Source organism: Hypanus sabinus, chromosome 3 (genome assembly GCF_030144855.1).
Source record: "Hypanus sabinus isolate sHypSab1 chromosome 3, sHypSab1.hap1, whole genome shotgun sequence".
Lineage (NCBI taxonomy): Eukaryota > Metazoa > Chordata > Chondrichthyes > Myliobatiformes > Dasyatidae > Hypanus > Hypanus sabinus.
Genome location: NC_082708.1, coordinates 40,463,158 through 40,477,113, shown reverse-complemented (window position 1 = coordinate 40,477,113; position 13,956 = coordinate 40,463,158). Strand labels below are relative to the sequence as shown.

The 13,956-nt window shown below is 36.3% G+C and overlaps 1 protein-coding gene across 2 annotated transcripts in view; it reads right to left on the bottom strand.

Moving 5' to 3' along the window:
• Positions 1-13,956, bottom strand: part of flt1 (fms related receptor tyrosine kinase 1) — a 171,100-nt gene that overhangs the window by 113,283 nt on the left and 43,861 nt on the right. For both annotated transcript variants that reach the window (XM_059964134.1, XM_059964133.1), the window contains exons 8-10: positions 11,885-12,002; positions 7,998-8,167; positions 84-240 (exon numbers count right to left, since the gene is read on the bottom strand). In XM_059964134.1, the coding sequence (XP_059820117.1) occupies positions 84-240; positions 7,998-8,167; positions 11,885-12,002 (445 nt within the window). The remainder of the gene's footprint in view (positions 1-83; positions 241-7,997; positions 8,168-11,884; positions 12,003-13,956) is intronic.

The following is a 13,956-nucleotide window of genomic DNA, read 5'->3' as shown; positions in this document are numbered from 1 at the left end:
TAAACCCATAACCTGCACTTAACCCATATTGTTAATAAAACTTTACAATGTAAATAAATGTTAAAAAAAACAAATTTACTTACTGTGCTTTTGAACTATTTTGGGCACAAGGTTGCCATACCCATAGAATTGTAGGAATGGGGATGCCATAGGCAGTGCATGACAGAGTCTGTTTGCTGCCCAGAGGATAGAGATCATGGTTCTGAGTGGGCAGTGCCTTTTCACATATATGTGGCTTTACTGTAAAAACAAATTAATTAGAAAACCAAAAGCCAAAAATGCCATAAAATCAAAATTATGCACTTTGATAAATTATATACTAAGGCCTTATTCACATGCTCAGAGCCTAAGGGAAGACAGTACCATTGCCGCAGTTTAGTATATCCATGTTCCAACTGTTTGTCTCATTATAATTGATCTTTGAGAAAAATGGATCTTTTATTTCTGCGAAGATATCTACTACAATCTCTATTAAAAAATGCTGCCCTACAAAAAGTCTTTGAACAATCCTCAGTATAGATGTTACAGCATTAAAACAAAAGACTGAATGAACAAACAACAGTTCTTTGAAAAGTCCATCAGTTGTGTGTGAATCTTCAGTTTTTAAACGTTCAGAACTCCTCCTTTTAGAGTTCTCTGCATGTGATCAAATTGCTAGCAAGTTCAAGGATCGTAGATATAGAGCAAACATAAGGCGTATCAGATCTGCATTCAGGCTTGTGTCAGAGTGGTTATTGGAGTTATTTCTGCCCTTCTGCGGTACCCACTTCAGCAAATGTATGCACCTTCCTTGTTTTTATTTCAAAATACGACTTCACAGTTTTAGCAGTGTTACAAGTGGCAGATTGGCTGCTATGTTGCACATGCTAGCACAGTGGTTTGCATTTAGATGTCCTTGCTGAACTTTAATGTGCTTCCACGGTTGCCTTTCCAATTTTGTTTGACCTTTTTCCTTGAGGAATGATGGGCTTCACCATGGACCTTCTTTGTTCTTTCTGGGCAGGATTTATCATCTACTGTACGTCTTTTCCTGTACTCGTTGATAATGAGCTTCACAGATGATCTTGGTATTCCAGTCTTTCTGGATATTTCATGGATGGGCTTTTGACACAAGTGATATTCAATAATGACACTTTTTTGAAATTCTGAGAGCTGCTTCAGTTTTTCCATTTTGGGTAAAGTTGAGACACCTAGGATAGCAAGAATGTGTTTTTTTATAGTGTCCACAGTTGTTCTAGAGCATTCCCTAACACTGGATCTTAACTGTACAGGGATTGTCCAAATATATTTTGTAGGGCAGTATATAGTTTTACAATTAAAACATGCAATAATATTTTACAACATTAACATGCAAAACAATGCTTTTAATTAATGTTAATACAATTTGGAATATTCTAGAGAGAATTATGAACTGCTCACAACCTTGTCTCCCCAAGGATTCTACATAGATTATAATCCTGTTGCTATATTATACTTAGCTTCACCCACATTCAATTTAATACAGTGAAATTTGTCAACATCAGATTTCAATGTCTCCCACAGTCACTCATAGTGTGCTCCTGTACAAATGGCACTATACTGTTGATACAATTTACTCAACACAGCATCACTCTCATTGCTATTGATAAATTTTCTTTATGACAAGAAAGGTCATAATTTTTCCAAAAGAACATGTTTTTCCATTAATTTTTCCTACCTTCCACTTTAAGAGAGGCTGTTTATCATCAGTGATTCAAGCACTCATTATAACAGCCTATTTTGAAAGGAGATATGTTCCACACCATGCCTCATTAGGATTATTTTAAAGGGCTTGAAAGTCAATAATATGTTTTCAAATACGTGGTCACTCAAGAGCTTTAGTTTCAAAACTTTGAGGGTTTTCTTTAAACTGGTTCTCAGATTCTTACTAACAATTTCACAATAAGGAGTAAAATTATCATTTGGTTTGAGTAATTTATCTATTATATGCAGTAATCTTAAAGAAATCAAGCAATATCCAAGACTAAATTTCTGTTACAAAACTTTCAAAAATTAGGCTGCATATTGTCTAAACCAAGATTTTTATGTCAATGAGCCTGTGTGGGGAAATTAAATTGCAAAAAAGGCATAAGAAGCTGGAAGGGGATATAGATAAATCTGTGGGTGAAGTTCAGGCAAATCGAATATCATGTGGCTAAATGTCAAATAAAAGCATAATATCAAGATGGTGAAAGATTATAGTACTCTCAGAAACAGAGGGATCTAAGTGACCTAATGAGGATGAAGCAACTGTAGTGACAAAGGAAGTCAAAGACAGCAAAAATGCAAAAAGAGAGGGCAAACAATATAGTAAAATTAGTGGGAAGCTAGAGGATTTGGAGGCTTTTAAAACCAACAGAAGACAGCTAAAATAGCAATAAGGGGAGAAACTACAAAAATATTAAGGCAAGCTAGCAATAATATGTAAATAGAGGCAAGATTGAATATTGGACCTCTGGAAAATTATGCTAGAGATGGGCAACAAGAAGTGGTGGAAAAACTGAATACATTTTTCATTTGTCTTCATGTGGAAGACACCAACAATGTGCTAGAAATTCAAGAAAGCCAAGGGGTAAATTGAGCGTAGTTACTATTACTACGGAGAAGGTGTTTGGGAAGCTGAAAAATCTGAAGGTGGATATCACCTGGACTGGTTGTACTGTACACCAGGGTTCTGAAAGAGGTAACAGAAGAGATTGCAGAGACATTATTAGTGATTTTGCAAGAACCACTAGAATCAGGAATGGTTTCAGAGAAATGGAAAATAGCAAAAGTTACTCCACTCTTTAAGTAGTGAAGGAGACAAATGACAGGAAAATATTGGCTGGTTAGTCTGACTTCAGTGGTTGGAGAGATTTTAGAGTTCATTACTAAGAGGACAAAATAGACTGAAATCAGCCGGATTTCCTTAAAGAGAAATTTGTTGGAATTATTTAAGAAAGTAACAGACAGGATAGAGAATTAGTCAGAGAACGGTGTTTACTTCAATTTTCAGAAGGCCTTTGACACTATGCCACACAGGAGACTGCTAAAAAGATGTAAGCCTATGATCTTATAAGTACTAGCATGGATAGAAAATTGGCTGACTAGCAGAAAGCAAAGAGTGGGAATAAAGGGAGCCTTTACTTGTTGGCTGCTAGTGACTAGTGTTGTTCCACAGGGTTTGGTATCGGGTCCACTACTTTTCACATTATATTAATAATCTGGATGATGGCTCTGTAATCAAATTAGCATATGATACAGGGATAGGTGGCGAGGCAGGTGGCGTTGAGAAAGCAGGGAATCTGTAGAAGGACATGGACAGATCAGAAGAATGGGCAAAGAAGTGGCAGATGGGATATAGTGTAGGTAAGTGTATGGTCATGTACTTTGGTAGGAGGAGTAAAAGTGAAGACCATTTTCTAAATGAGGAGAGAATTCAGAAATTAGAGTTGAATTGGTGGTAAGGAAGTCAAATGCAACGTTAGCATTCATTTCAAGAGAACTAGGGTATAAAAACAAAGATGTAATGCTGGGGTTTATAAAGAATTGGTCAGATCCCATTTGGAGTATTAGAAGCAATTTAGCACCTCATATCCAAGGAAGGACATGCAGGCTTTATAAAATTCCAGAGGAAATTTAAAAGAATGATCCTAGAGATTTAATGGCTAAAGCTTGAGGAGTATTTGGTGAGTCTGAGCCTGCATCCGCTGTAGTTTAGAAGGATTGGATGGAGGGGAGGTTCTCATTAAATCTCCCAATTATTGAAAATGCCTGGATAGAGTGGACATGAAGAAGATGTTTCCAGCAGCTTGGTGAAGGTTTACTAGAGTACTATCTGGAATGAATGGATTGTCATTTGAGGAAGTGTCAGACAGGCTAGCTTTGTACCTGCTGCTGTTTAGAAGAATAGGGATTTGATTTGATTGTAGTACAAGATCTTAAGAGCTCTTGACAGAATGGGTGTGGAGACTACATTTGCTGTTATGACAGAGTTTTGAACTAATGATGACTTTAGAAATAAGAGGCTGTCCATCTAAGATGGGGATGAAGTGACTGTTCCCCCCCCCCCCCCCCCAGAGAGTTGCTGGTCTCTGGAACTTTCTTCCTCAAAAAATGAAAGCAGAAGCTGAATCTTTGTAAGGTTGAGGCTGGAGGAGATAGATCCTTAATTAGCGAGAAGAGATGAGAAATTATTATGGGTAGTTAGGAGTACAGAACTGAGGTTATAGTCAGATTAGCCATGATATTATTTTTAAGCCGCAGAGCAAGTTTATAGGCTATGTGACCTCCTGCTCATTCAGCTCCTAGTTTGTACACTTCAAGTATCCTTCAACTTGTTATGAAATATTCCTCTTAACTATAACTTTGTTCACGAACACCTCTTACTTCCTAGTCTATCGTAATGAAACTGCAAGTTTTGTGTGATTCAGCACCTCACATAGAGTCTCCCTTAATCCCAAACTGCTGAGAGGATCAAGCACATAGTTTGTCAGATCCTGACTTTCCACCAGGCTTCTGGGTTACACAATCACTGTGTCACCATGTACATATATGGAATTAACTAAGATGTTTGGTGTCATTTCTTCTGGAAATTGAATTCATTTTGGAATTAGCTATGAATACTACTGGACCCATTGAATAGGAGGGAAAAGGGCTACTTGGTGACTTGTTGGAGAGATGGTATTATTTACCTAAATTAATTTTTGTCATGAGATTTCTAGAATGACAATCAGCCAAATGTGTTTGGATTGTCTAGGTGGTATATTCTTAATATACAATACTGAAATTGAAGAATTGATTATTATGATAACTAGCATATTGTTTGTTCACTATTTAAGTTTCTCTAATATATTAAGGACATTCAATGCACAGGACTTGAGATTAAAACTGGCAAGAAGATGTAACTTGGTGTTTAGTATAAGTTTATATTCAGCATATATAGTTAGAATTCAATGTGTTTTCAACCTGAGATTTAACTTAGTTTCTATTTCCCAAGATGTTGCCTAATTTGCTGAGTGTTTCCAGGCCTTTTTATTTTCATTTCAGATTCCTAACATCTGCAGTTTTCTGATTTTCATTTACTTGACAATAGTTCTCTTTGGAGAACTATGGTTCTGCATGCTTCAAATATCAAACTGGCCAAAGAAAAGGACAAATGAGGAACAGTGAAGGAATCGGGTTAACAGTCAGAAACCAAGAGACTGCAGCTGTTGGAATCTGGAGTATAAACCAAACTGCTGGAAGAACTCAGCAGGTCAAACAGCATTTATGGAGACAGAAGAATGGTCAACATTTCAGGTCAATTTCTAAGTAATTCTAATTAGTCTCTAGTTACTTTGTCCAGTAATTCTTAATCCAGTAACATTTTTGTTAAGATTTCTGCAGGAATCTTTTTTCATTTTATGATACTTAAACAGTAGCACCAAATGTTATGTTGGGAGAGAGACCAGGAGTCTGGATTATATTTTGTGTATCTGTTATATATTCAGATTTCAAAATCCTATCAGTATTTTATATAAAGTGTGTGTGTGTGTGTGTGTGTGCCTTTATTAGGACAAAACCAAAATGTTTCATTGTATTACAATGCCTTTACAGCCAATTTAGTTTTATTCTGTATTTGAAGGAAACAACACATTTAAGTATCACTAATTAGGCAAAATTAAGTAGAAAGAATACAGAATACAATGGATTCTAGAATCCTGAACATTATACTAGTTTAATGACAGCCAGTCCACATTGAACCAGCTAATGTTGTTTTGCAACTGCTGAAAAAGATCAATACTAACTCTCAAAAGCAGCTGATAACCTAGGATAAATATTAGGTAACTATGGTGTGAGCAGTCTGAGCAGTGTGAGCTAAGATACCCATTAAATTTCAAGAGAAATGTACAATGAATTGAACCACTTCAAAGGGGCATTCATTCAGATGTGCATGTGAAAAACATGGAAGGACTTTTTCAGAATAGCTATAAATTCTTTGTCAACTTACTATAATTGACCAGACTAGAAGTGTTTGATTCCAATGGAGGAGGATAAGGACTCAGAAAAACAAAGCATCCAAGTCCACAAAGTCAGATCTAGTTCTGTTTTATATTTAATTCAAGTACTTTTGGTTAAATAATTATTACACATTCCCAATGTGGGAAATGACAAAGGAATAAGTAATTCCTCCAACCTTACTGCAGTTTCACTAACTTGTTGGACTTACAATGAATAATCATTGTTCTTAATGTATTCATTTCACTATCTGACTTCACTTTGGGCTAGAAATTAGCTGCAGTGACAAGCCACTCAAGCTCACTAATGACCTGTATGGCAAATAACTTTTCCACCTAAAAAATAAACATAGACTGTCCTTCCTGGCTTGGCCCAATGTTGAACACACTATGGATATTGACTTGTTCTGAGTGTCCCTGACATTTGGAAACATTCAAAAACTATCATTAAAACTATCATTGAAATTCATGATAGTTTATTGAAACTATTTTTTTGGACTGTAAGCCTACTCCATTACTTTAATGCTCAAAAATATTGCTAAAGAATTTTAAACAATTAATTCAAAATACATAAGTTCCCAAATAAATTTATTTGTCCCTCCTAAACCATTCCTCTTCATTGAAATAAGTGGGGCAGGTTCAGCCAAAGTGCTGAGGAAATGTAAGCTTACATTCAACTTCTGGATTCCATTTGAAGCCAGTGTCAGTGTGCAATTTGGCCAAATCTTAATGAAGAGTTTGCTTAAACTCCATCAGTTTTGCATACTCTAAAATTTAGTGGTGCCAGACTGACAAATTATGTGGACTTCTGAATATTATTTTAACTAACGTTGCAACACACTTTAAATTCTATATTTCTTTTAAGGATGTTACACAAAATAAATTTTCCAAACTTAGCAAGTTAAAATGGAAACCATGGCCCCAGTGTGTTAAAGGGAGCACAGGGACTATGTCCCCCCCATGTGTCAAAGGGAAAGGTTGAATCAGCACCCAAACAAAGGAATTGCCTAACAATTCTACTGTGGCCAGAAAGATCAGCATTTAATACAAACTTGATAGCATCCATGTGAAAAAATGCAGTAGTTCTGCACAGAACTACTAATATTGCCTAGCAGGTTCTTTGCCATTTAGTTTCGATAAACTTTCTCAAAATCTTGACTTATACTTGTCAATCTCCATCAACTGTGATACACTTATACTTCTCCGTATTGTGCAATACAGACTTTAACAAATATTGAATAAAAGGCAGTGGATTGTTTATCTCATTTGAACTCACTGGGTCCAGTAAATGTGGTTGCATAGAGGGGCATTAGGTACTTAGAATGACTATAAAGCAGCCCAGCATTTCTTTTTCATGGATTTAGAGAGGAAAAATAGTGGGTGTGTTTCTTGCAAAACAGCAGCCCTCCTCAAACTGTTTCCACTATATATTGTGTGCTTATGATAGATCCCTGTGTTGAAAATATCAATTAGTTATTAGGTACTTAGTACATTTGATTGATTATCTGTTTAACCATGTTATATTTTATTGTCTGGTAAATTATTGGCACTACCTGCCTTGAGAGACAGTAGGCATTAAATATTACTGACTTAAATGTTGAGTAAGGTCTATGTTTGCAGAGCTCTATGAAGGTGCCATATAATGTATGTGCTAACATTTCCAACAATAGGAATTATTTCCACTTAAAGAAATGTAATAGAATTCCATTTAAGTTTTAAAGCAAATAAAAGGGCCCTGATGCCATTTTAAGAATGCTGTTTAAACTAAGTCAATGAAACACCAATATATTTCCTGATCTAAACGGTTGCTTTCATTGTCTGGTCCAGACTACAGTGATATTTCAGCCTTCAACAGAACAATGGTCTGACTGCATCACAAGAAGCAAAAGTGTAATATTTAATACATTCAAAAAAGATCCTTTTTCCTCTGGAATGTCTAGTACCTAAGGCTACTTTGGGAAGTTTACCTGATTCATAAATCTGCATACAAGATTTACTCACCATTTACATTGAGAAAGAATGTGAGGTTTTTGGAAAGCTTCCATTGTTTAAGTTCCAGTATAATACTATAAATACCAGCATCCTCTTCTGAAACATCCCTTATAGTCAGTTTATAGCCAGTGATGTTATATCGGATTGATCTTTCAGTAATAGGCTGCCCATCCTTTAGCCTGGTGAAAACAATGATTACACTGTACATTATACAAAAGCCAGGTAATTACATTATATAATCGTGTGACTGTATCTAGAAAAAATTACTGTTGAGTGATGTAATGTTCAAAATTCAATTTGTACACAATAACAGAATTTAAATTTCATTAAGACTAATACCTTCACAATCTACACTACCATCTAGTTTACAGAAACAAAACTTGGATATATTAAGTTGAATCCCTGTTCCAATGGCAATATAGACTGTGAATAGCTTGCTTGCCACAACACTCCGTGAAGTACCCACTAATTGCAACTTCCCAAGCTGTTGTCTTGTTTACTTGTTTATTTCTTTATTTAGAGATGCAGCAATGAACAAGCCCTTCTGGCCCAACAAGTTGTAGCACCCAGCAATCTTTCTCTCTACATTTGTCTGTTGCCCAGCCTCAATCCACACCAGAATATTGCTCCAAATTCTATCCTATTACAAAGGATGAATGCATTCAGATAAAGAACTTTAAATTTTATCTGATACAGGATTTAATTCTGAATTTTGAATGCCCCTCTCCCACTGCTGAACCTGTTAACTTCTCCAGCAGTTTGTCTCTGCTCCAGATGACAGCACCTGTAGACTCTTGTGTGTTCAATTTTGTCTATTTACCACTTTTCCTTGCTCTGGCTCTTTAACTTTCTAAATTTCCCCTTCTCAAACCATTCCCCAACTCCAGCTGCCATCATTTAGTTTAAAGCTTTACTACAGACCTAGGAATTTAATATGCTAGGACACTGGTCACAGTCCATTGCAAATGAAGACTATCTCAACAGAACAACTCAGTTCATATTTATTTGCAGAACTATTGGGTTTTACTTACCCACTTTTGCTTTAAACCATGCTATCGAAAAACCCACACTAAAATTACCTTCTTTGGCTATTAAGATTTGTGACTTATCACAAATTATCACAGAAGTAATTTTGATCATACTCAGGGAGGTTTGGATCATAGTCATTCACAGCTATCTAACCTCAGCATTATTTCAAGATGCTGCTGCTCATCTCTACCAAATCTCATTATTTATTGCTCATCACTGTATTAAGAAAGTCATCCAGACTCCATTTATCTACTTATAGAATCAGGCCAAGTGGGCATAGGTATTTGCCTTCCTCAAAATGAAAGCATTCAGAGACTCCATTTGAGTTCTTTCAACAATCACTATGATGTACGTCTGTGGATTCTTTGCATAAAGAATCTGCTTCCCATGGATGCTGTTCTCCACCAGCTTGTCTGCACCACAGTAGCTGGAAAATCATTGTTTGTACTGCTGTTAAACGTTACCAACAAAAATCAAATCTACTGGGGTGTGTCTCAGAACTGTGAAGGTTGTAGTACATCCTGAAATTAACGTTAATAATTTTAATGCAAGGATTCCAAAGAGAAACTCAACTACTTTATTCTGTGAAACTTGCAAGTTGTGAACTTTATGAAAAAAATTAAAATATTTTAGAATACTGCTTCGATGGCAAAAAATCTCCAGCTTGAGGAATGACTAAAAACCTGAATAGTTCCAGCAAGACTTCCTTATATTTGTATTGCAACCACCTTGCAATAAAGGCCAACAACAACCTATTGCCTTGCTAATTGCATTGTTGCTTTTTCTGTGTTTAATAAACCATATGACAAGATCCCTCTAATACCCGTGTTTACCAGTCGTACCCTTTAAAAAAACTGATTTTTTACTCCTACTATGGTGAATAACCTGATAGTTTCTTTCATTTTGCTCCATCTGTCTTCTTCTTGCTCAAGCACTTAACTTTACACCTTTATACATATCCTGAACCTTTTGCACAAGAACAGGCCTTTCTGCCTACAATGTCTGTGCTGACCATAATACTAATTCAAACTAATCCCATCTGCCTGCGTATGATCCATATCCCTGTAATCCCTGCATGTGCTTTGTAGGAGATTCAGGTAAGTACTAGTTTTTGAGTGTGAAAAAAAAACTTGGCTTGTAAATATCTTTAAACTTTCCCCTCACACCTTAAACCTATGCCTTCTAGTATTTGACAATTCCACTCTTCTCACCTGCCTGTCACCTCCCCTTGTGCCTCTCCTCATTCCCTTTCTCCCATGGTCCATTCTCCTCTCCTATCAGATTCCTTCCTCTCCAGCCCTTTACCTTTCCCACCCACCTGGCTACATCTCTCACCTTCTAGCTATCCTTCATCCCCTCCCTTCACCTTTTCATTCAGGTGTCTTTCTCCTTCCTTTCCAGTCCTGAAGAAGGGTCTCAGCCTAAGATGTTGACTGTGTTAATTTGTAAGCATGCTGCCTGACCTGCTGAGATCCTCCAGCATTCTATGTATGTTACTTTATCCATTCCTCCCGTATACTTCTATCAGGTCATCTCTCAGTCACTGATGCTCAGAGAAAACAATCATAGTTTGTCGAACCTCTCTCTACATCTAGAACTCTCTAATATAGGCAACACGATGGTGAATGTATGCATTCTTCCCAAAGCCTGTGTATTCTTCCTGTAATGCAGAAACCAGAACTGCACACAGGACTCCAAATGTGGCCTAACCTAAGTTCTATAGCTACAAGATAACTTCTTGGTTTTTATAAAAACACAAAAATGCTGGCAGAACTCAGCAAGCCAGACAGCATCTATGGGAGGAGGTAGTGACGATGTTTCGGGCCAAAACCCTTCATCAGGAGGGTGAAACCTCCTATAGATCTGGCCTGCTGAGTTCTGCCAGCATTTTGTGTTTTTATTTATTTCCAGCATCTGCAGATTCACTCGTGTTGTTTCTTGGTTTTTATACTCAGTGTCCCAATTAGTGAAGGCAAGTATGCCATATGCTTTCTTTACCATCGTGCTTGTCTGTGTTGCCCTTTGCAGGAAGCGATGGACTCAACTGAAGATCCCTCCGTATAGCAGTTCTCCGAGGTCAAGGCATTTTACTGTACACTTTCCTCTTGCATTTGATCTCCAAAGTGTAACAATCTACACTTGTCTGGATTAAACTTCATCCATTATTTCTCTGCCCACATTTCCATCTGATCTACATCTCCTTGAATCCTTCAGTAACATTCTTCACTATCCACAACTCTGCTATTTTCCTATTTAGATTTGTATCATCAGTAAAGCTTAATTTGTTATACTCTAACTAAGGAATGAATATAAATTTTAAATATGGTATACCTGCTGCCCAACTAACAATTATTAAACAACATTGGCTCCTCAAAATGAATTCCTAATCTTTTCTTATCTTTTCCCAAATTTTCCTCTACTCCTTCACTTCCCTAGCTTCTTAAACCTCACATCACCATCTTCTATGCCATTGCTACACCTTCAAAATTTTTCATTTGAAATAGATCCTTAGAAGTAACAGGATAATTCCAGATTAGGAAAATTACTTAGTCTTTTCTTAAATTATTTCAGTGTGTCAGAAAATTATTTTCTATATTAACAACTCTTTATGTGAATAATTTGTACTTTACATCATTCATTTTCTTTACATTAGGCACCATTTTCTTGTATTAACTTCCAATTACTAGTGTCACTTCTTCAGCTTCAACTTAAACATAGATCATCAGTTGTTACTCAGAACCATCTGTCTTACCCACATGTCCTGACTTAATGGAGAAGTCTTGTAAAAACAAATATCTACCTTTAAACAATACTTGCAATATTTCCTACAGTCATTTTTTTGATCTGAGTTATAGTTTCACTCTTACCATAAAACATTTGGAGGTGGAAAAGCTTTGACCTTTATTGGGAAACGGTAGACTGCCTGACCAACAAGCGCTTCAGCAACACATGATTTCCGGCATCTGGCATTGATAAATGGTTTTTCTGTTCAGGATAGATTAAAAAAAAAACAAGAAAATGGTTTTAATGATTAGAAATTGTTACTTTTATGAACAGTTTACATGAGATTCATAATAAACAATTATAATTTTTCCATCTTCACATGCTGTAAAATGCAAATAACAGAGGCAGATAACAAATTCCTGGTGTAACTTGAAATTAAAAAAAGCATGCAAAAGAATTGATGATTATATAAATTATCAGTACAACACATATTTATAAAGCCTCAAGGTACATCTAAAATCTGTTGTTTTTAATTTATCAATTCCCTAAAATTGCTTTCTTAAAAATTCTGGTATATAATCGATGATAGACACTTACAGTAGATACCATGGATTTCAAGGTTGCTTTTAAACCAAAACATTGGAACAAATAAGTCAAGTGGGGCAATGTAAATATACTGAAATACTCCATAGTATGATCCACGTGTGACATCACGATGATTACATTAAACCAAAACTTCACTGTGGTTTTCAAGAACCCAGAGCTGCTTTAAAAGCATATTTGAACTAATTAAGTGCTATATTGAAAGTAATGCTTCTTGTCCAGGTAACATTACTGATTTTTTGTGTTACACAAAAAAAGAGGTAGGTGCATTCTCTGATGGGCTGTCTGCCCTAATGAACTGGCCAACATTTATTCTCAATCAGTAGTAAATAAAATAAATTAAACAGTCATGTTTTCTAATGCTATTGTAGGGCATACAGTATGCAAATTGGCCACAGTATTTTTCGACAAAACAGAAGTAATTCTGCTTTAAGCCAGAAGTAATACATTGGTTGAAAAGTATTGTGATTGTATCCTGAGGACACAAATAGCATTATACAATTGTTTAAGATCAGTATTATATGTACATTGAAAAATTAAGTGAATGCATCATTTGTGTCAACAACCACACTGTCCGAGGGGCAGCCTGCAAGTGTCGCTATGCTTCTGGTACCAGTATAGAATGCCAACAACTTACTAACCTGAACGTCTCTGAATTGTGGGAGGAAACTGGAACATCCAGAGGAAACACATGCAGTCACAGGGAGAATGTACAAACTCCTTACAGTCAGCAACGGGAATGGAACATCAATCACTGACTGCTATTCTCCCATGTCGTCCTGTACTTTAATCCTCCATCCCTTTCTGACTAATTTGTGTGTGGCCTTCTCTACTTTTATAATGAAGTACAATACATGCTTAAGGAACAGCCACTTCCATCATTTCACAGTGCAATCTTCCAGGCTCAGTATCAAAAATTTTAAATTCTACAACTTGTTTTCTCTGTCTCTATCCAAATTGATTATTTTTCTTGTGATTTTGATTCCGTTTCCCCTTCCCATTTGCACATCCTGACTTGCTAATTGAAACACACATTTTTTGCCTATTTTGTTAACACCCATCCACAAATCAATGCTAGCCACAAGCCATCATAGATATTAACTTTGTTCTATCCACCCTCCCGTTATTTATTATTTATTTTTATTTAGAGAGACGACATGGTAAGAGGCCCTTCGGGGATAATGAACCTGTGCTGCCCAATTACATCCCTGTGAACAATTAAGCTACTAACCTATACATCTTTGGACTGTGGGAAGGAACCAGAGCACTTGGAGGAAATCCACACAGTCATGGGGAGAACATATAGCTTCTTATTGGCAGGGTGGGTATTGAACCCCCAACCGCTGGTGCTGTAAAGCGATGCACTAACCCTTACGCTACCATAATTTGACTGCAACTTAAAACTTCTTGCTTTCATTGTTCCGACAGAAAGACTTCATCCTGAAATGTTAACTCTGTTTCTCTTATCATCAATGTTGCATGGCCTGCTGAGAATTTATGTTTGCCTTATGTAAATCTATTAACTTTGAAGATAAACTGACAAATGAGTTACAGTAGTGCTTTGCTGAAAATGGTTATTTTATATTTCATTTCTTAGAGCAGATTTTACAAA